The 20,512-nt window shown below is 36.8% G+C and overlaps 1 protein-coding gene across 14 annotated transcripts in view; it reads left to right on the forward strand.

Annotated features, from left to right (window-relative positions):
* Hdac9 (histone deacetylase 9) overlaps positions 1-20,512 on the forward strand; it is a 915,786-nt gene that overhangs the window by 757,984 nt on the left and 137,290 nt on the right. For 13 of the 14 annotated variants that reach the window (XM_045135730.1, XM_045135719.1, XM_045135721.1 and 10 more), the window contains 2 exons: positions 3,847-3,966; positions 4,281-4,378. In XM_045135730.1, coding sequence (XP_044991665.1) covers positions 3,847-3,966; positions 4,281-4,378 — 218 coding nt within the window. Of the gene's footprint in view, positions 1-3,846; positions 3,967-4,280; positions 4,379-13,229; positions 13,299-20,512 lie in introns of those variants that run through there. The other variant, XM_045135731.1, reaches the window with a different exon arrangement.

Here is a 20,512-nt window from a genome sequence, read left to right on the forward strand (position 1 = left end):
AAGAGGATCCTCATGAGTTTTAGGCCAGTTTGGGGCTAGAAAGTAAGTTATGGTCAGGGTGGGATAGAGTGAGACTCTGCCTTGGAAAAAATGTACAAATACATTAACACTCCATGCATGATTTCTTCCTTCCTTCCCTCCCTCCCTTCATCCCTCCCTTCCTTCCTTCCTTCCTTCCTTCTGTTTCTTTTCTTTTTTCATTCATTCACTCATTCCTTCCTTTCTTTCACTTTTCTTTACTGTTCTGTTTTATTTTTGCATGTGCACAGGTAATATATGTGACATTCTGTGTGTATATAGTGTATAATTGTATGTGCAGATGTAATTCCCACTTGCATGTATGTGCAGTGGTCAGAGGAGAACATCAGATGTCTTTTGTTCATTCCTGTGCTTCTCGGGACTCAATATCTCTCTAAACCTGAAGCTTCAGTTTTCCTGAGCACCAGGGATACTTCAATCTCACACAGGCATAGCCACACCAAGCAGTTTCTATGAGTGCTCAAGAGTCAGTCTCAGATGGTCTCAGACTGAAGCTCTCATACTTGTGGAGCAAGATAGCTTACCTGCTGAATCATCAACTCAGCCCCTCCATACATTTTTGAATGACTTTTTTTTAAATCAACTTAGCATCTTTTATTTGACTTTTTAAAACTTTTTGATGTATAAATTTTTATTGACAACTTCTATACTTAAAATAAAGTATGATAATTCCCTCCCCACTTTCCCCTTCATAACTCCACTCTCCATAATATCTCCTCCCTCTCTCCATTAATCATTTATCTTGATGTTCTTTGACTTTCTTTTTTAATATATATATTTTAATTTTTTGTTTATTTTTATTTATTTATTTATTTAAGAGCGACACAGAGAGAAAGAAGCAGAGAGAAAGAGAGAGAGAGAGAGAGAGAGAGAGAGAGAGAGAGAGAGAGAGAGAGAATGGGCATGTCAGGGCCTCCAGCCACTGCAAATGAACTCCAGACACATGTGTCCTCTTATGGGTGTGGCTAATGTGGGTCCTGGAAAATCAAGCCTCAAACTGGGGTCCTTAGGCTTCATAGGCAAGCACTTAACCACTTAACCGCTCCAGCCCTTATTTGACTTTCTTAAATAAAAGTTTTCAATGTTCCTAGAGAAACAAGAATGATCAAGGTATTATTTTTCTACCTTTATGCCCAGAGCAAAACGTATCTCAAAACCATAATTATTGCTAATGTATGGGTGAAATTGGATGAAATATAAATATCATTTTACTATTGTTGGTTTTTATAAGGTTTGGGGATTTTTGTGGGTCTATACTCTAGGCATCTAATAGCAAGCACAAAAGACCTTGTGGCTTAAATTGTGCCATTTTGATTCTCATAAAGAAAATACTTTTACTATCCCTTCCTTTCCTTTTAATACTCAAAAGTCCAGGAATTAATATATTTTCAGCACACTGTATTTTTTTCTGACATATATGTCCTTAGTTGGAGCAAGTTTCTGAGATGATTCCTATCTGAGTGATATGGTTCTGTAATTACTCTGGAGTATATATATTCTATAGGAGTGTAGAAATTATCCTATATTATACCATGGGTGGCATCCTCAATGCAAGTTGTTTTTTTTTAAATTTTAAATTATTATTATTATTATTATTATTAAAGAACATATTTTGTATGGATACATCATGTGTTGTTACCCTCTTTTCCCTCATTCCTTCCCCCATTCCGCTGGGGAAACTCCTCAGTGGGGTTGCAGGTATTTCCCATGGACCTGTGGATTATGCATTGTGGGATCAGCAGTCAGTTATTTTTGTGGTGGGGAGGGAATGCCTCTGGGCATGATATCTTAACTTGTGACTCTTAACAATCTTTCTGCCCCCTCTTCTGCAAAATCCCCTGAACCGTGGTGAGTTTTAACTCTACTTCAGTGATGAGTTCTTAGGAGCCTCTGGATCTCTGCTTTAGTGGAATTGGGAACCAGATCAGAATACTATGGAGACAAAGGTCATGCTCTTCAGGACAAGTTTTGAAGACAGCAAAAAGAGGCTTTAGGAATTTCTAGTGGAGTTTGGAACAGCAATAAGTTATCTAAACTTCAGTAAGGATGATTAATATTCAGTGAATTCACTGAAACTTATGAAGATGGTCAAAATATGATGAATATAACAATAGTCTGATAGTTAAGAGTTTGTCATTTAGGGTAAGAAAATGATTCACAACCCAATCTTATTTTCTGTATGTGCTTAGTAAATTATGTAGTTTTTTTTTTTGACTCTCAGTTTTATCTTTTAAATTAGAAATAATGCCATATGCTCCATATAATTATTGAATAATTGCTGTAAGGTATTTATCATTATAAAATGTCAGAATTATTATGAAAAAAGGGTAGATCTTACTAATGTAAAATGAAATAATGTAATATTATTAAACAGCTATACATTATCAAAACTTTTTAATAGTAGAACCAGTAACTAAGTATTCTGTGCAGGGTAACGATATAACAATAATGTTCTTCTGATTAAAAATATATAAAATATTAACTTTTAATATCAGTTCATTTTATTTTTCTTGAGAATATATTAAACTATTAATTGAAGTCCTTGTTCCCTGAAATCCTTTTAAAAAGACATTTAAAGTGCTGTTCATAATGTTTTCCCTAGTACTTATATCTATTCTGACATATGTCCATCAGTAGAAGAACTGCCAAGTTTTGAAGCATTATTCCATATAAATGTCCTAGGAATTTAAGTTTAATAACTAGATTTTTTGTGGGGTGCTTTTTTGAAGCAGGGACTCACTCTAGCCCAGGCTGACTTGGAACTCATTTTGTAGCACCAGGCTGGCCTTGAACTCAGACAGTCCTTTTACTTCAGCCACCCAAGTGCTGTTATTAAAGATGTGAGCTACCACATCAGGCTTATTAACAAGATTCTGTTTTGGGAGTGGGAAGGTGGAGTGGTGTGGGGAAAGAAAGAAAGATAGGAAAGTGGCTGGGGACACAGCCATGGATTAGACAAGGCTGCATAAAACTCCATGTTTTCTCCCTGCTTTGGCCCAGAGATTTCCAGGCTAATGAGCCCATGCTCCTCCTGTGTCTTTTCCACTCTTGTCATGAGGATTTTCACAACATGAAGTATGAAGTCCTTTTTGCATCTGGGACCTCTTTTGAAGTGACTTTACTTGCTAACTGAGCTGAATGCTTCAAGAAAGCCAATTTATTCAGCTGGTTGCAAAGCCTTTGACCTTAATGGTGGGACTTGGCAAATCAACACACACGTATGTTTAGCATTCTGTCAAAAATTGCGAAAATGCTCTGCAAGCCATAGATCCTCCTGAAAAACACTAGTTTGTAGTTTAAACATTAGTCTTTTTTTTTTTTCCAGAGGCCAATGAGGCTAGTTAATTAAGCCTGAGGGGTTATGAACTGTTGGCAGTTAATAACTCATAAAATTCCTCCATAAAACAGGATGCAAGATTCCATCACTGAAGAAAAGAGTACAAAGAGCCGGTGTATAAATATCTAATTGTACCAAAGGACTGGGCTTTCTCAATGACTGCTCATCTGGAGTCTCCAGGGCATGCTCGCTGTGGTTTCCTGATTTTTAGAAGCCAGTTTAAAAAATGAGAGCATTAAAGGGTAATTTGCCTGAAAGTTCAGGAAGTAAAGGGGGTTGTGTGGAAGCAAGCTAAATGGGAGAAAGAAAAAGGACAGAGCAAGAAGACAAAAGAGAGAGAGAGAGAGGGAGGGAGAGAAAGAAAGAGTGGGGTAGGAAGACAGGGAACCAGAAATCAGAAAGGTTGTCTCCAGTGAGTCACCCATGATGGTGTTTGTCATCTCTGTTTTTTTTTTTCTTTCGCCCTATAGGATGTTCACCATGGAAACGGTACCCAGCAGGCCTTTTATGCTGACCCCAGCATCCTCTACATTTCACTGCATCGCTATGATGAAGGGAACTTTTTCCCCGGCAGTGGAGCCCCAAATGAGGTTCGGTTTATTTCTTCAGAGCCCCACTTTTATTTGTATCTTTCAGGTAATTGCATCGCGTGATTACCCCTAATTTTCTTGTCCTTTGCTGGTGTTTTAAATTACACCAGATTACTGGCTTGTCCCACAGGACCACAAGCCAACTCAGAACAAGTGCACATATCCCAGAGCACTGGTTGTCTAGCAAGGCTGGACTGATTTGATGTGTTGTTTGATGTTTATTCCGACAGCTCCCATGTGCTTGTGTTCCTGTCCTCTTGCTTTCTTCCTACTTGCCTCTTCTCTACCTGCTGTGCTGTTTTTCTCTTTTCCAGGTTGGAACAGGCCTTGGAGAAGGTTACAATATCAATATTGCCTGGACAGGTGGCCTTGATCCCCCCATGGGAGATGTTGAGTACCTTGAAGCCTTCAGGTTGGTACTTTTTCCTCTCTGACAGTGAAACATTAGAAAACATATGTCTATTGCGTGACACCAAATATGAAAGGTGCAAGTAAATTTTCAACTAAGGTAAAGTATGTCTGCAAAACCACATGAAGCATGTATAAAACAATCAGCTTGGTTAAGACTTGGTGGTGTTTATTCAAGTATATTGGCCTGGGGCCCACTCAAGTTCCTTCTTCACCATAAAAAGAAGCAAAATAACCTTATTATTAAACAATTCTATCTAGAAGCTTATGCATATTATGAAATGCGGTTTACAACAGACGTTATCATCTTAGTCAGACAAATCCCTGCCTTACTTATTTTACTTTGCTAGACAAGAACTCTCCAAGCTTCACTGGACCCCAGAATCCACATAGCATCCTTCAGATTCCTCATTCATCTTTAGGACCATTGGTCTAGGTGATCCCCTTTGGTATCGAGGACATAACTTGTGTGATTCCCTCTAATATTTATGCATACAACAGTTGTTTCACTTTTTCTAGGGGGAAAAAAAAAACCGAAATGCACCCATACTACAATGTGCTACCTCTTTTTTTGAAAGGAAAAAGGGAAAAAAAGATCTTTATAATTTAATCCAAGCAAGAAATTACCTTGTAATTTTTGTTTGAAAGGGACTTAGAAAGGGGTGTTTTTTCTCCAGATTTAAAATAGTAATAATAATGACATTTTGGAAGGGTCTCTGGTTACAGAGAAATATCAGAACAGGGTCTCATTATGTGACTCCCTCACAAGATTGTAAAGGAGACTTTTAAGCTTCCAGTAATGCTGAATTTCCTGGATGTCTTATTTACTTGAAAGCAAAAGTAACAACTGAATGAAAACAAATTTGAGAGGTAGTCATAGTTTTGAAGTTTACCACACATAAATCTCTGAGAGGAAAATCCTATTGATAATATATTTTAAACTTAGGGAAATAATAAGATAAGTTTTCAGTAAGTGAAGCTTTGGTGAAGTTCTGCTTTCCTGTGTACCATGCATTTTTCATTTTTTTTTCATTCGAATGTCATTTCTCATTACAAAAGTGGTCCAGGAGAAATTATTTGAAAAATAGCTACTTTTAAAATAAATATATTTGACTTGATATTTGAGAAATTCTGCCCACATTCCTACATGTGTCCTTTTGGGGAAAAATACACAGTGATGTCTGCAATACTTACAGAACAAAAGTGAAATAAAGTTATTTACTGTAAACTTGGACTATGTGTAAAAGACTTTTGTTGACCTAGCTGTGACAATTTTAAAATGTTATTAAAACACTATCTATACCTTGAAGAACTTCAATAGAATAATACATGACACAACCTAATACATTATACAACCTATGACTATCTTTCTGCTTCACAAGTTACCCTGGTAAGTTTACAGATAGGCATTAGATTTTCAGCATTATGTAGACATGAGTCTTGCAAGCATAGTGGTGATGGCAGTTTATATTTCATGCCTGTCTATACTTACATCAAAAAGTGAATGGTGAAGGAATTTGTTTCCAAAATCCCTTTGAACACAATCATTTTTGTTATATAATATGAAAAGACATGTCATGTGTGCATCATTATTTTGTGATTGAAGTGGTAAGTAAATCACATCCTCTCCTTAAGCAAGTCACTTTCTCTTTGCATGGAGTGTGGACTCATATTAGCCCACCGCTATATGTTCATCTGTCTCCAGATTCATTACCTGAATTCAATTAGAGAAATGTCCTTTTTACTAGCTTACAGATGTTTAGAATTATAGCAGGTAATGTTCCTACTTACTCAAGAACCAGATTTTAAACTATAATAATCTCATTAATTTTTAAACTATATCATGTCTGTTAGTTAATATCAATACCTAGAAATACCTGCAAATTTTTTATGGATGAGTCAAAAAATAAATTATTCACTCAAGCAGTATTTCTGAGCACATATTGAATGCCAGAGGCCAGGGTGCACACTTGGAATTCACAGCTGTCTTTGCACTCAAGGATCATAACGGACATGATAATAGTTGTTATAGATTACAGAAGGGCTTAGACAGAGAGGATAAGATGATTGACTCTTCCATAAAAGATTCAGGTGAGCCTTCCACAGCTACTGTTCAACTGGTGCTTTTAAGTATTGAGATTTTACTAAGGAAAACAAAAAAGAATTAGAGTAGATGGTAGGTATACTTGGCAGAGAGAAAAGATTCTGAACATCATGGAGTCATGGAATGATCTTTCTTTGTTGCCTCAAGGGCATGACCTTGATGGGAAGTAAACTTGGTGGGAAGAAAATGATCCATATTTGCATCTCTCTGCCTCTGTGTCATCATCCCCTTTCTGCCTATGCGTCATCTGTCTAGCCCTTACTATCTGCTCCATTTATAAGTGTTAGATTAGTAAGATAGGTTTCCCAATGACTTTCTATGAGGAATCACTGTTCTTTGAAAGTGTTCCTCACAAGCTTATGGATTAAAGGCTTGGTCTTGGGCTGATGGTGCACTAGGGCGGTAGTAAAACCTTTAGGAAACTAAACAGTTTAGTCATTGTATGTGTGTCATTGAAGGGGATATTATGATTCCAGGTCCTTCCTTTCTTTTTCATATCCCCTGGCCTCTCTGAAATGAATGGTTTTTCTCTATGAACCATTTTCTATTATAATATTCTGCCTCTCCTCAGACCCATCCATCTCTAGACTGATCTCTGAAATAATTATTCAAAATAAATCATTTCTCTTAAATTTATTGCTTCAGGTATTTTATTGCAGTGACAGGAAGCTGACTAACAAATTTAACCTTCTAAATCTATTTTTAGTTGTCTATTTTTTAATTTTCACTATTATGTTTATTGTTTTACAAAGGTTGCAGTCTTACGTCCCTATCCTCTGGTCACACTTTCCCCAAGGGCTCCCCTCAGCTGAGTCATTGGTATTCACTGTGCAGTAATTAGGCTGTAGTCAAATTTTGTAGTTGGCTTGTGTGTGAGTCTAGAAATTGAGGTGGGGGAAGTAACAGTGTATTTTCTATTGTCTTAGGTTCTGATTACTTTGTACTGTGATAAGCATCTTTTGAGGGAAACAACATTCTCTGTGAAGAAACATTCATAGTAAGATGGCTATTGATATCAGCATATAGATAGATAGATAGAGAGAGAGAGAGAGAGGTAGATAGATTGGTGTGTGTGTATGTTTTTCTGCATGCACATGCATGCATGACCTTCTGATTTCTATCATGTGCTTTTCATATAGCAAAATGAAAATTGTGGATAGATCAACATTTTCATGTGAGTTCTGTGCTTTAAAGATTATTTTAAAAAATGGAATAGCTGAGTTATTTCAGATGATTTGTTATTTGTTCCAAGCAGTTATCATTCATCCCTGAAATAATTGAAGGGCATAGCTGATTTTCATGAGAGTTTTTAAATGTTCAGTAATATTAAATATAATTTATGTTCAACTAAACATCAGTTAACATGTTTCCAAGGTTACTATTTTGTAAACCAGTGATGGCTATCATTATTGAGACCTTATATGTGCAATCCTATGTTAAAAAATATAGGTATAATGGCTTATTCTTAAATAATCTTATAAGTCACAGAACTAATGATTAGACAAAGAATGATCTGAACTCATTTTATGACTCTAAAATTTTACATTTTTTCTTTCATGCCACATTGCTATTTCCTACTTAAAATTTAAAATAGTAAGGAGTGACAACACACAGTGATTAGGGCTCAAAACACAGCCCAGTCAATAAAGTGCTTCCTTTGCAAGCATGAGAACCTGATTTTGACCCCCAGAACCTATGCAGAAAGGATGGGTATGGTGGAATATGCTTATAATTCCAGCATTGGTGAGGTGAAGACAGGAAGATTCCTAAAGCTTTCTGGAGAGCCAGCCTAGCCAATTTGATTATATGAAGGCCAATAAGGAACACCATGTCAGAAAAGATGGCTAGCATGGTCTATGGATGCCATCCAAAGTTGTTCTCTGGACTCCATGTGTAAGAACACATGTACACAGGCACCCATACACACAAATACTCATGTGCAGAAAGCACAGCGAATATTATTAAAATGTAAGACATTAGTGTGCTCATTCCTCCCAACCTACCCAGAAATGTCTAGTGCATAGGGAGGCAGAGAGAGAATATATCATTCTGGCTGAGAAAGTCAGAGAAGAGAGATGATGGCATCACCATAGTAGGAGACCTAAAATCCTCTGCTTTATATGAACATGGGAGAGCCCCACACCTTTTGGCCCCTTGAGGAGGTAACTTTATAAATGACTGAAAATCTATTCATTCGCTCAAATGATGGCAGGTGCCTTCTCTCAATTTAACAGACTTTTTGTTAGATGCCTGATAAACACCTGTGGTTTTCATCATTTCAAGATTGCCCCAGTGATTTTAGATTTTTCATGAGACCTTAAACACAAGTTACTATTTCTCCAAAGACTAATATTCTTTAGATTATTAAATCAAGTAAATGTCCATAAGACTGTTTTATATTGATTTGGGACTAGAGAGGTAGCTCAGAGGTTAAAAGTACTCTCTTGCAAAGCTGAATGACCTAAGGTTGAATTCCCCAGTAGCCACATAAAGCTAGGTGCACAAAGTGGTGCATGTGTGCGGAGTTAGTGTGCAGTGCAAGAGGCCATGGTATGTCCATTCTCTCTTTCTCGCTCATTCTCTCTCCTTCTCTCTGCAAATAAATAATAAACAAAATACTTAAAAGACTATTGATATGCTTATTGTGGACAAATACAATGTATTTGTCATGCTTCTCATCATATTTAATCAGGAAAACGTCTTCAACTGCTTTTCTTTAAGAAATTTACTTATTTACAAGAGAGAGAGAAAGAAGGAATGCTTACAACAGGACCTACTCCAGCTTCAAATTTCAGAAGCATGAATCACTTTGTACATCAAGCATTATGTGGGTTCTGGGGAATCAAACATGGGCCAGCAGGCTTTGCAAGCAAGCACCTTCAATTGCTGAACTATATCTCCAACCCCAAAGTATTTTTCTCTCAGTTTCCAATATAGCAGTAACATAGTGGTAAAGTTTGAGCTCTGTGTATTATATTAAATACAAGAGTGACAATCCCTGTGTAACCTTTTAATTTCCAAAGACAAATAAAGTAGACTCTGTTCTTGTTCTGCTGTGGATTCACACAGATTCAGAGAGAAAAAAATATTCAAAAAATTATTGCATCTGTACAGAACATGTGTAGACATTTTGTCCATTTTCCCCAACCATACAATATATCAAATATTTAAAAACCATTTCTATCATACTAATTCTTATAGTTTATCTGTGAGGAATTTAGCATACACAGGAGAAAACTAGGCATGTAGCTCAATGCTAGAATGTTCACTGAGCATGTGAGATCCTAGGTTTGATACTAGTATCACAGAATTAATTTCATTAATTACAATATACAGATATATACAGTTTGTATGCAGGTTATACAAGAGATATATTTAGATCTTAGTATCTTCAGGGGTCAACACCCATAGGTTCTTAGGGAGGGCCCTATGGAGTATCCAAATTCAGGAGGATTTCATGCAATAGTAAATGACTCATTTGGCATACAGTGAGTGCTTGGTGAAACAATGCTACAGAACTGTTGGTCTAGATTCCTTACATGTAAACAAGTCCTCAATTTAAAATCTCATTTCTGTAAGCCAATGTGTAGCTACTGCAATTAGTGTTGGCCACTGATGAGGATTTCCAAATTTTAAAAAAAGTCTATGAAAATAAGCTCTATAAGACAATTTCATATCTGGCCAGAGCTGAACTGAAATATCCTATTTTACCATTGCTTGTAGTGTGTCAACTGAGAAGGGAATATGAAAGTGTTGCTCCATCCAACAAATAAAAATATAGGTAAAAAAATCTTGATGCGATTGTTCTAAAATGCATGGTTCTTTTTTTCCTCATTGACTTATGAAGCCTGTCTTCCATCAAAATGTGAAGTGCTTCTAAGTGTGTTTGACCTCAACAATTAGATCTTTTAAAAGGACAGGATTCTTGTTATCTAGTTAAAGCAGTTGAAATATTTGAGAATTAACTTGAAACTTCTTTGTCTTTCCTGTCTTTATTTCATACCGATTGGATTTGCTACATAAGCAAATTTAAAATCTATTTCTATAAAGCTGTTATTGCAAACCTGATCAAATATCAAATCTATTCTCAACTGGTCAAACTCTCAGTTCTGCTTCTGAGATAGGTCTTCAAAGTAGAAGCTAGGGCTTCCCATGGCTGCTTTCCTCCTTGTGGCCAACACTTTTAAAATGTGCATTTAACTCAAAAGCAGAGTAAAATAGGGTTTCTCTTCCCATACCCATACAGCATATCCTTCATTGACACCTAGTGAGGAATGGTCGGTCAACCTAGAGTTTTCTGAGAGTACTAGGGTTTACCACAGGATGGCAGAAGGTACTATTGAGCTACACTTAAAAATGAGTACAATCTTACTTCCTCTCATTATTATTTTATCAAGCATATCATCATGATATAACTGATGTTATACCTCATATATATCCTTGCTATGTGTATACACTGAAGAAGAAGTTTTTTCATTCCATCTAAGCAATGAAACTGGACCATCTCTCCTTTGGTAAGGGCAATGAAGTCATTCCTGCTGCAGTTGCTCTTCTTATTAGTATTATTTTAATACAATTTCATGCTACATTAAGTCGAAAATAGTACTATCAGAATAATAATAATAACCTAGAATATTCATTGAGAATGTATATTGCTAGCATTTTTATTTTTTAAATTCTTGGGGCTTTCTTAAGTGATGATAAGCACTTTAGGTGAGGATGGCAAGCCTGCTGAAAGTCAGAGGGTTCTTAATGTCATCATATAGCTTATTAATAATGATTAGCAATTTGGTGGCAGTTGGGTCATTTCTGAGACCGTAATTGTTAGCATGAAACTGTAAATGGTGTTTGCTCTGTCAAAAGTTGGTAGTAAAACAATGATACAGTGGGAAAATCTTTGCAAATGCAGTTTATCCTAGCTAACATTTAGGTTGGCCAACTAAACTGGTATTTTTAAACTGAAAAATACCCCCTACATTTTAATATGTTTACTGTATGTGATATCTCGAAGTTACTTCACATGTGCCTTGATCTAAAATATGGGAACACAGCAGTCTTATCCCCTATAATGTTTTTATGTTCATTCTGACTACCAGTCTATTTACAATGGGAAATATATTTTCCCATCTTTGTTAAAAGAAGTATTTCCTTCTTATGTGATGTTTTCCATAAAGGTATATCCAAAAGGCTCAAAAATTATATTTTAATAGAATATAGAGTGATAAATGAACTTTTTGATCACATTCTGAATGAAGGAATGATTTGTTGTCATCTAAAGTTCATTCTCAATACTGTCAAATGATCTCGGGTCTTATTTTGTCTACGAGAGCTGTGGTTGATGCTTCCCAGCCTTGCACTAGATTCTCAATCATTAGTGACAAGTATATATATTATGCTCATGATAGTATGTTATTTCCCAAGGATGTCCAAGACATTTTAGGAAAGGGTAGAATTTCTTGAAACAATTTGACAATATGAAATACTGTACATATCAAAGTGGCCTGACTGCCATCTCTCCCAGACCATTTATCATAGCTCACAAATCAAGCCCACATTTTCTCTTTCTGATGGACTTAGCTAATAAATAAGATGTGGGCTTCAAATCCAAACTTGTCAATCAATCTTGGGAACAAAGCAGTAATGACTTTCATCTATTAATATTTTATTTCAATAAAAAACAATACATATGAATTTATGGCTGCTGTGAGCTATAATTTTATTCCTTTTTCATACTCTCTTCTCTATATTAAGCATGCTGAGATATTTTAAGGAATTTGATCAAAATAGGTCATAAGGAAAAGATCCATGGGAATAAATTTTAAAAAGCTGTCAGATCTCTCTGCTCTTTAGCTTCAGGAATAAACATAACTTAAGAACATTTTTCTCTCATCTGTGCAACATATTGTACCAATTTTCATCAAAAAATTACAATTTCTATAGGTGTGTGTCTCTAGATACCCTTAGAATTTTGGCTCTTTGACCCTGAGAGTAAGTTGATCTTATGCACACCTGTCGTCCTCAGGAAACTTGCAAACTTTATTTTTGAGCTGAGCATCAAAGAGATATGATATTATTGGACAGTATAGAGCTCAGGGGGAAAAAAACCTAGGAAATGTCTTGAAGTACCTGACATTTTGAAATGCGAACAAGATCTTCAAGTTAAAGTAGTGAAGAAACTACAAGTTGTTTTTTTTTTTTTACTACTACTTTTAAAGGTCACATAAACTATAAACATTTTAAGACAAAATTTTTCTTTGCTTTAGAGGAATACTTATGTCCCAAGTTTCCAGGAATTTGTGTAGTAACTAAACAATTTTCCAAACAATAAGTATTTGAAAATGGTTACTTTTGTTTTCTTTAGCAGTTCTTGCATTTGTGTGCTTAGACATGATTTATCTTATTTTCAAGATGAAGCATTGAATTGGAAAAGCAACGTCTGACACAAATGCTCCCAACATATGTCAGGAAGTGATTTTTGTGAGAGATGTCCTGGCTGAAAATGACAGAGCATTGGCATTGTCAGGCAGCTTAGATCCCTTCATCAGAGTAAATTATCTCATCTAGCAGCTCTGGGTTGCTATGTGGTTATTTATGATATATATAGTCAGAATGGAAAATAAATGAAATGAAAAAAATAGAGCTAATTTTTTTTTCAGAGTTCTGATGGATATTTGAAGATTTTGCTTAATTCATGGTTAAGATAAAGTACTGGCCCAAGGAAAAGTCACTTGCCCTTTATCTCATCCTACAGCTCACCGGATTCCAAAGACTTTGCTTCTTAGTGTTTGTTTTCTCAAAGATGATATGACTTTCTTCTCATTCCATGATTTTACATCTCATATCCACCATGACTGGATGCATTGAGAAGATAAAACATGTTAAAAAAAGAAACTTTTAATGTTTTACAAAGACAAATGTGTAGTTCCTTTCTCAAGAGCTAGGTGAGTATTATGACTTACTGATGGGATTCCCCAGGTGAAGAGATCATCCTCATGAAAATTCTATTCCACCAAGAGTCTGCTCAGATATTACTTCTGAGGGGAAGGGTTGAAGTTCACACATTTTCTGGTGGACAGGGCCTCCAGAGTCTTTTCATGACATCAAACACCTGGACGATAGACTCAGTTTTCTATATTTCATCTCCATGATTTGATGTCCTATAGATGAAACTTGTAAATCAACATCTGTTCTCATTTATGCAGGTATTTAAACTCCTCTGGCACTCTCTTGGAAGGGCTAGGGCTTATGTTTGTATCTGGTATGAATCTGCCCATCTTTCTTGTGGGCACTGAAGAACTGGGTATTGACTGTCTAATCATATTCACAAGAGCAGCCCTGATGTAAAGCCACAGGGAGGGCAGTGAGCTTGTGATCTGCCCAAGGAAGACAGCAAAAAAGAACTCTGACCATTGGAGTGCACATCACCCATCATGAGCTCCATGAGGGGAAATCACAGATGGAGTCTGTCTTCACGCTCAGCAAATTTTTCAATCTATCCATATTTTAATTTTCAGATATTTTGCTTTTAAAATACCTTGTACAGGTTATCAATAAAATATATTCCCATATTATCCACCTCATTAAATAGACATATTGCTGCACTTGAGAATAAAATGTTAGCCAGGTGTGGTGGCACATGCCTTTAATCCCAGCACTCAGGAGGCAGGGGTAGGAGGATTGCTATGAGTTCGAGGCCATCCTGAGACTCCATAGTGAATTCTAGGTCAGCCTGGGTAAAGCGAAATACTACCTTGAAAAACCATAAATAAATAAATAAATAAATAAATAAATAAATAAATAAATAAAAATAAAGCAGGGTTTCTCTGGCTGTAAGTGTTTAGCAGTTGTACAGGTTCTTGAAACAATAGGATTATTGGAGTTACAGGGGTGGACTGAATTTCAGAAAAAAATGAGTACTTTGAATACAAATACACCCAAAGGTAAGGAAATGAAGAGTCATTTATTCAATACCAAGAGTAAATATAGAATAGACATGGTTTATAATTTAAAAGTTTCATAACCTCTCCAAAAGTGTGCTCTTTGTATTTCCAGTTTTGAAAAGCATCCTTTGATACTCAGTTGCCCCACTGTGCTTCTGGCTTTACTTCATGCATCACATCTTCTCCCTGATACAAGTTTCTGACAGGTTAATTCCCTTGTACTTCCAGGATTTCTGAAATGAAAATGTGATTCCATAAATTATTCAGGGATGCCTCTTTACTCTCCCACAAGTATAATTGCTCCAGGCATCACAGCAGGTGAAAAGAATGAAGGGACAGAGAAAAAAAAAATCTGATATGTGTTGATTCTTCTAAGTTAATTTAAAATAACAAATTAAAAGCTGAACTACCTCAAGAACTAAAGTATGCCATTATATTCCATAAAGTTTAGGGTTTTTTGTTTGTTTGTTTGAGGTTGTAACAATCAACATTCACATGCAGATTCCAAAGAAGAAATAATTAAAAGAATAAGACAGTATCACTTGCTTGCTAATTTACTGGTGTCATTAAAATTGCTATTTGATCATTACTTTAAGATAGCTATGATGAATACGATTTGGTCCAGTGAACATGCTATAAGAATCTAGAAAGTCAGACATCACCCGTTATCAGGTCTGAATATAAAATCTAGTATCAAGTTAGACAGGCTTAGGTGATCCAATTTAAGGTTTTGTTGCTTTATAATATCTCTGTAGAAGGGTATGGTTCCTTGTAAAATACTGACATGCTCTCCCTTGGAGGAGCTCCAGGCTGGAACTGAACCACGAGGTTGCCCCCTGGTGCTTTATGTATTGTTTAATTGTTTGCCTTCAGTGGATGTTTTTATTAAGAGCCTATTATTTAGGATAAGACCAAAGTGTCATTTTAAAAACAGCAGAGGCAGAGCTGTTGGGTCTCCTTGTACTTTTTCATAGGTGTGTTTAGTGCATGCTGGATGCCACTAATGAGCTTGCAGATATTTTTCTTGTAATACTTCAAAAAGCAACAACAACAACAAACAAAACTCTGGATTTTTATTTTCCTCTAATAAAACCTGGCTGGATTGGCTAGAAAAGCCATGACTCCTTATGGCTATGCCCTGGGCAGAGGCAGAAGAGTGTCTGTGTGTGTTCATCCACTCTGTCTGCATTTTGTTCCAGAAGTTGTTGTTTGAGGAAGTCTGAGAAGCCTGGGTCTATGAGCCTCCCTGGTGTTTACGAAGCCCATGCACTCTGCAGTGCGGGTCTGAGCCACAGACAGTCTTTAATGTATTCTCACCCATCGCATTTGAGTGTGAAGTAAGTATTCCAGTTCAGGTTATGCTGAGCATAAATTAGGTCGGATGAACATTTTGAATTCAACCATTCTAAATGTTCCTCTCCCTGAATATTCCCTTTTTTGAACTGGCACCAGCGTATCACCCACTGAGTTCTGGAAATGTTGACTATGGAGTGTTCTGTGTTCTTGTTCTTGTCGCAGAGAACTAGTGAGAGTTCCCTCCACTGGTCCTTCTCTTCCAAAGTTAGTCTCAGACTGTGATCCAATCTCAGGCAGAAAAAAAAAAAAACAAAAAACAACCTAAGCTTGTATACCTTGATACAATTTCTAAGGCCTAAATGATCTCATTAAACTCTGAGTCTAGATATCAAGTAGACATTTGGGGAAATATGATTATTGACAAAATGTAAGCCTGTTATACACTATATCACTTCAAAAGGAGAAAGGCCATTAGGACATAATTACATCAGAAACAGTATACACATTTGGCTGGTTTATAAACTGTCACTTTCAGAAGTACGAAGACGTATAAAAGTTTCCAAAGGTTCCATTATGACCCTATTTCCAACAGTATTCTCTGACAAACTAAATAAATTACTGCATGTATTGGACCTTTGAGGCTTGGGGCAAAGAATGGAAAAATTATTTACAAAAGCTTGAAAATATTTAATCACTAGAGGCAGGGGGGCAACGGTGTTTTAATTAGCAGGTCCTCGGGCCATTGGCTGACTGGAGGCTTTCTCAAACAACCACACAAATGCACTGAATAGCTGTTTGCCAGCCTTAGGGTCAGGCCTGAGATGAAACAGATAAGATAATTGGCTCTAATGAAATCCAGAAGGCCTTGGCTTTCTTGTTTGAGCTTGGATTTGAAATGTGCGTGTGGAAGTGAGGCTTAATTCAAACCAGAACTGAGCTAGGCCCGTTGCTCAGTGACTTTGATATTGTTTGAAGTTCTAAAAGTGTTCGCCACACCACTAGCCTGCTGGGCTGGGCCTCCCTGGTACCCTTAATTACTAAGCTTTATTGCTGACTTTACTACACAGGAAAGGGGCCATTATATGTTCCATCAACATCAGCTCTTCTCAGATTGGAGGAAAGGGCAGGGTTAAAGGCCACTGTAGGAAGGCAGAAACTTCACTTTGAGGTAGTCAGATCATTTGCCAGTGTTAAATTTCACCGTTATGCACATACATTCCTCACAACACAGAAGCCCAATTTCCATTTTTCAAACAAATGATTACTTTTCTAAACATTTTTGTTTGTGTCTCCTTTTTTTCATAGATAACATTTATATTTAGGCACAGCAATGACTGTGCATGATGTGTTGAAAAAAATAAAACAAAAACCCAAACAACAAATACCGACAACACCTCCCAATTAATCATCGCACCAGAAGGTCTGGTTGGATTCTATAATAAGGATTATTATTATGCCTCTTTGAAGTTGAAGTAAGAGAGGAACCCTCCTATGGTGTGAAAGTTGTCCTGACACCCTGAGGAATAAAGACCCCCTTCAGACGATCATGCAAAATTAAATCCCCAGCTCCTAGAGTCTCTCTCACACAAAGAAGTTGCCCAACAGTGCTTCCAATTCTATCAGAAGCCAGAAAGTGAAAACAAGGAAGTCTCCCTTTAAGGGTCAGCTGAACAGGGGTGGAAGATTACATCCTTCTCAGTCTCCTGGCTACTCCTCTTGTGGTCCATTTGGTAAGAATGAGTATGCATTTGAGTCAATGAAGAGTTATTCAACCCTGAGCCCTGAGAAGAGGTTTGCTTATGCAAGAAATCCAAGGGGCATTCAGTCCTACCTCATTTCCTGCACTATTTATCACCTTTGGGTCAGAAGGTCATGAGCGACATCATCAGACTTAAGACTTTATGAAAGAAAAAAGCTAAATATTCTTACATTTTTTAAAAGTAAATGATATGCATGCTTTTCCATTCCAGTGCTGACCATTCACCTTCGTTTCTGAGTATTCTGGGTAGCGTTTTGGACTGGACAGGAGCTGTTCATGAGAATAATGTACTTTTGAGCCTAAGTAATCATGCGAACATCCATGGAGATAAATACTGGAGAGATAAAAACTGAGCCTCTATACACCTTCCTCCTTCTCCTTAGAGAAGTCACCTAAGCCTTTGACAGAGTTTTGTCACTGATGTGTGGACATAGGCTTAGAGCAGAAGGAAGAAGTTCATAGTCCTTAGTTTACTTGAAATATTTACTCAGTTTTATTTTGTAAATCTTATACACAGTATGTTTGTATTCTATTTGTTCCTCATTCTAATGCTGAAATCCTAACTCCCAGTGTAATGGTAGTTGGAGTTGGGGACTCTGGAGATTAGGGCTAGATGTGGTTGTAAGGGTGTGGTTCCACACTTATTTGATTAATACCCTTGTCAGAAGCTACCATCACAAACTGAGAGAAGGAAGACATCATGAAATAGCCACTGTTTGCAAGCCAGAAAGAAGCCTTTCACCAGAACAACCCATCAAAATATGCTGCATGCAGACATCTAGCCTTCAGAACTATAAGAGAATAAGCACTTGATGTTTGAACCATCCAGTTGATATTGGGTTGAATCAGAGTAAAATATGATAGGCCCTAAAAGATATCTTCCACATCACATAACCCACACGTGCTTATCCATTTGAAATACTAATAAAAGTGTTTTCCAAGCTATATTTGCTAAACACTAGGTTTGTAATAGCAATAAGTATTTCTCAATAATAAGACAGATTCTATAGTGGAAAATTTCTTCTAAAAAATATAACTCAATGCATATTAAATAGTACGAGTTTCTATAGTAATTTTAAATATGGGGCTCCTGAATGCTCTCAACTTTCCCCTTGAAAATCCTAGTTACTGCCAGTAAAACTAGAATTCTACCAAACATAGTCCTAAAATTCCTGATATATGTATATATATAGTATTTAAAATGGCTCATAATTATTCAATATGCCTGATCATATAAAATTAAGTAAAACATGTGCCAGGAGAGTCTCACCATCTAAAGAAAGATCAGTGCACTGTTATAAGCTATAGTTTTGTATGATCACATAAGCTAAGCACTTCAATGACTCCAGATTGTAGATGTCCCTCCATTTCCCACTGGTTGCATCTTAGTAGTTTCTAGATAGAAAACCATCATGAAGATAAGGGAAGAAAAGTAAATAAGTGAAGAGCAGAGAAAAGAGGGTCAGTTTCCTTTGCTATTGCTATTAAATGACCTAGTGAATTTCCTTAGGGTAAAGTTACTGCCATTCAAAATTATAGCAAACATGATTTTTATAGCCACTGTGTATATTTTGTTTCAGCTTAAGTATGGATGCATATTTTTCAAAGGTGTTTTAGATCAGTTATGACATAATATGTGAACTTGGATTTTTTAACTCTATAATTTACAACTAGTTACAAGGTGAAATTATAATTGATTTTGTGAGTGGATACATTCATGAATATGAAAGGTTTCAAAACCTTGTTACGTATGATGACATTTTGTTGAAGAATAGAAAGGGAGAAGAATTGTCTGTATGTCCGTGAGAAGATCGAATGATGCCTGAAATGTGAACCTGTCCATGAAAAGAACGCATACTGGGAAATGAGGCAGTAAATGTGAAAATGTATTTCTTTTCTGCTGATTAAAGAAAGAAAGGCTTTGGGAATGGATCCTCTGGGTGCCATTGTGTGGCTATGGCATTTTGCTTCCAAAGATAACATTTCTAGATGTATAGATGTTCTGAGTTTATTAAACCAAAGCTGTGGTCATGCCATAGTTGTTGAAAAGATATTACAGCTAGCAAAGCAGTAAGTTAGCAAAGCCTGTAGTCATTTTCTTGAAACACCATCATACTGCATATGTAAGCATTCAATGTCAGTAGGATATATATGCCTGTAGGTTGTATTATAGAAGTGGGAAAAAAATCAAGCAAAATGTGTTATTCACATTCAATTGTACAAAAATTTTGAAATATTACCATGACAAGTGACCTTCTGTGACCTTTTATAGGCTAAAAAATAATTAAAAATAGTACTTTGACACAAACAGATTCAGCTTTCCTTGGCAGTGCAAACCCTGATTCCAGCAGTGGGATGAGCTCTGGAACGCCTGATAAGGCTAAAAGGTGCAATGCTTCTGTCTTAGAGGCACTTGTCCTCATGGTGGGAGGGCAAAAATGATAGTGAAGGGTAAAATTCTTGCTTGTAACAAAACCTACAGCATGCGTCCTTCAGTGTGCTGCTGGTGGACTTGTCCGGGCCCAATATATTGGGAAGGCATCTTTATTCTGAAAGGGCAAAAGTGTGTAATCTGTTGTACTCCACCTGTTCTGAACATCCTGAGGGAGTAGGAAAGGCACTCATCAAGGCCACATACATAGTTGATGTCACGGTGAGAATAGGTGGACAGGGATGTGCCCCCATCATCATTTCAATATGTCAAACTAGTGCCTCCCTGCCTCCGGCTTTGGAGCTATACTGCTCTAACCAAATACTACTGAGTGGGTGTTTTATGAACTAAATCAAACTGGGCATGGGATATATATGCCTTTAACCCTACCATCAGGGAGGTCAAGGCAGGAGGATTTCTGTGATTTTGGAGTCGTTCTGGGCTTCAGAGTGGGTTCCAGATTAGCCGGGGATACAGTGAGACTCTGTCTCAACTCCAGATGCCCACAAGAAAGAAAGAGAAAGAAAGAGAGAGAGAGAGAGAGAGAGAGAGAGAGAGAGAGAGAGGGAGAGAGAGAGAGGGAGGGAGAGAGAGAGGAAAACAGAAGA

This window comes from Jaculus jaculus, chromosome 16 (genome assembly GCF_020740685.1).
Source record: "Jaculus jaculus isolate mJacJac1 chromosome 16, mJacJac1.mat.Y.cur, whole genome shotgun sequence".
NCBI classification, from domain to species: domain Eukaryota; kingdom Metazoa; phylum Chordata; class Mammalia; order Rodentia; family Dipodidae; genus Jaculus; species Jaculus jaculus.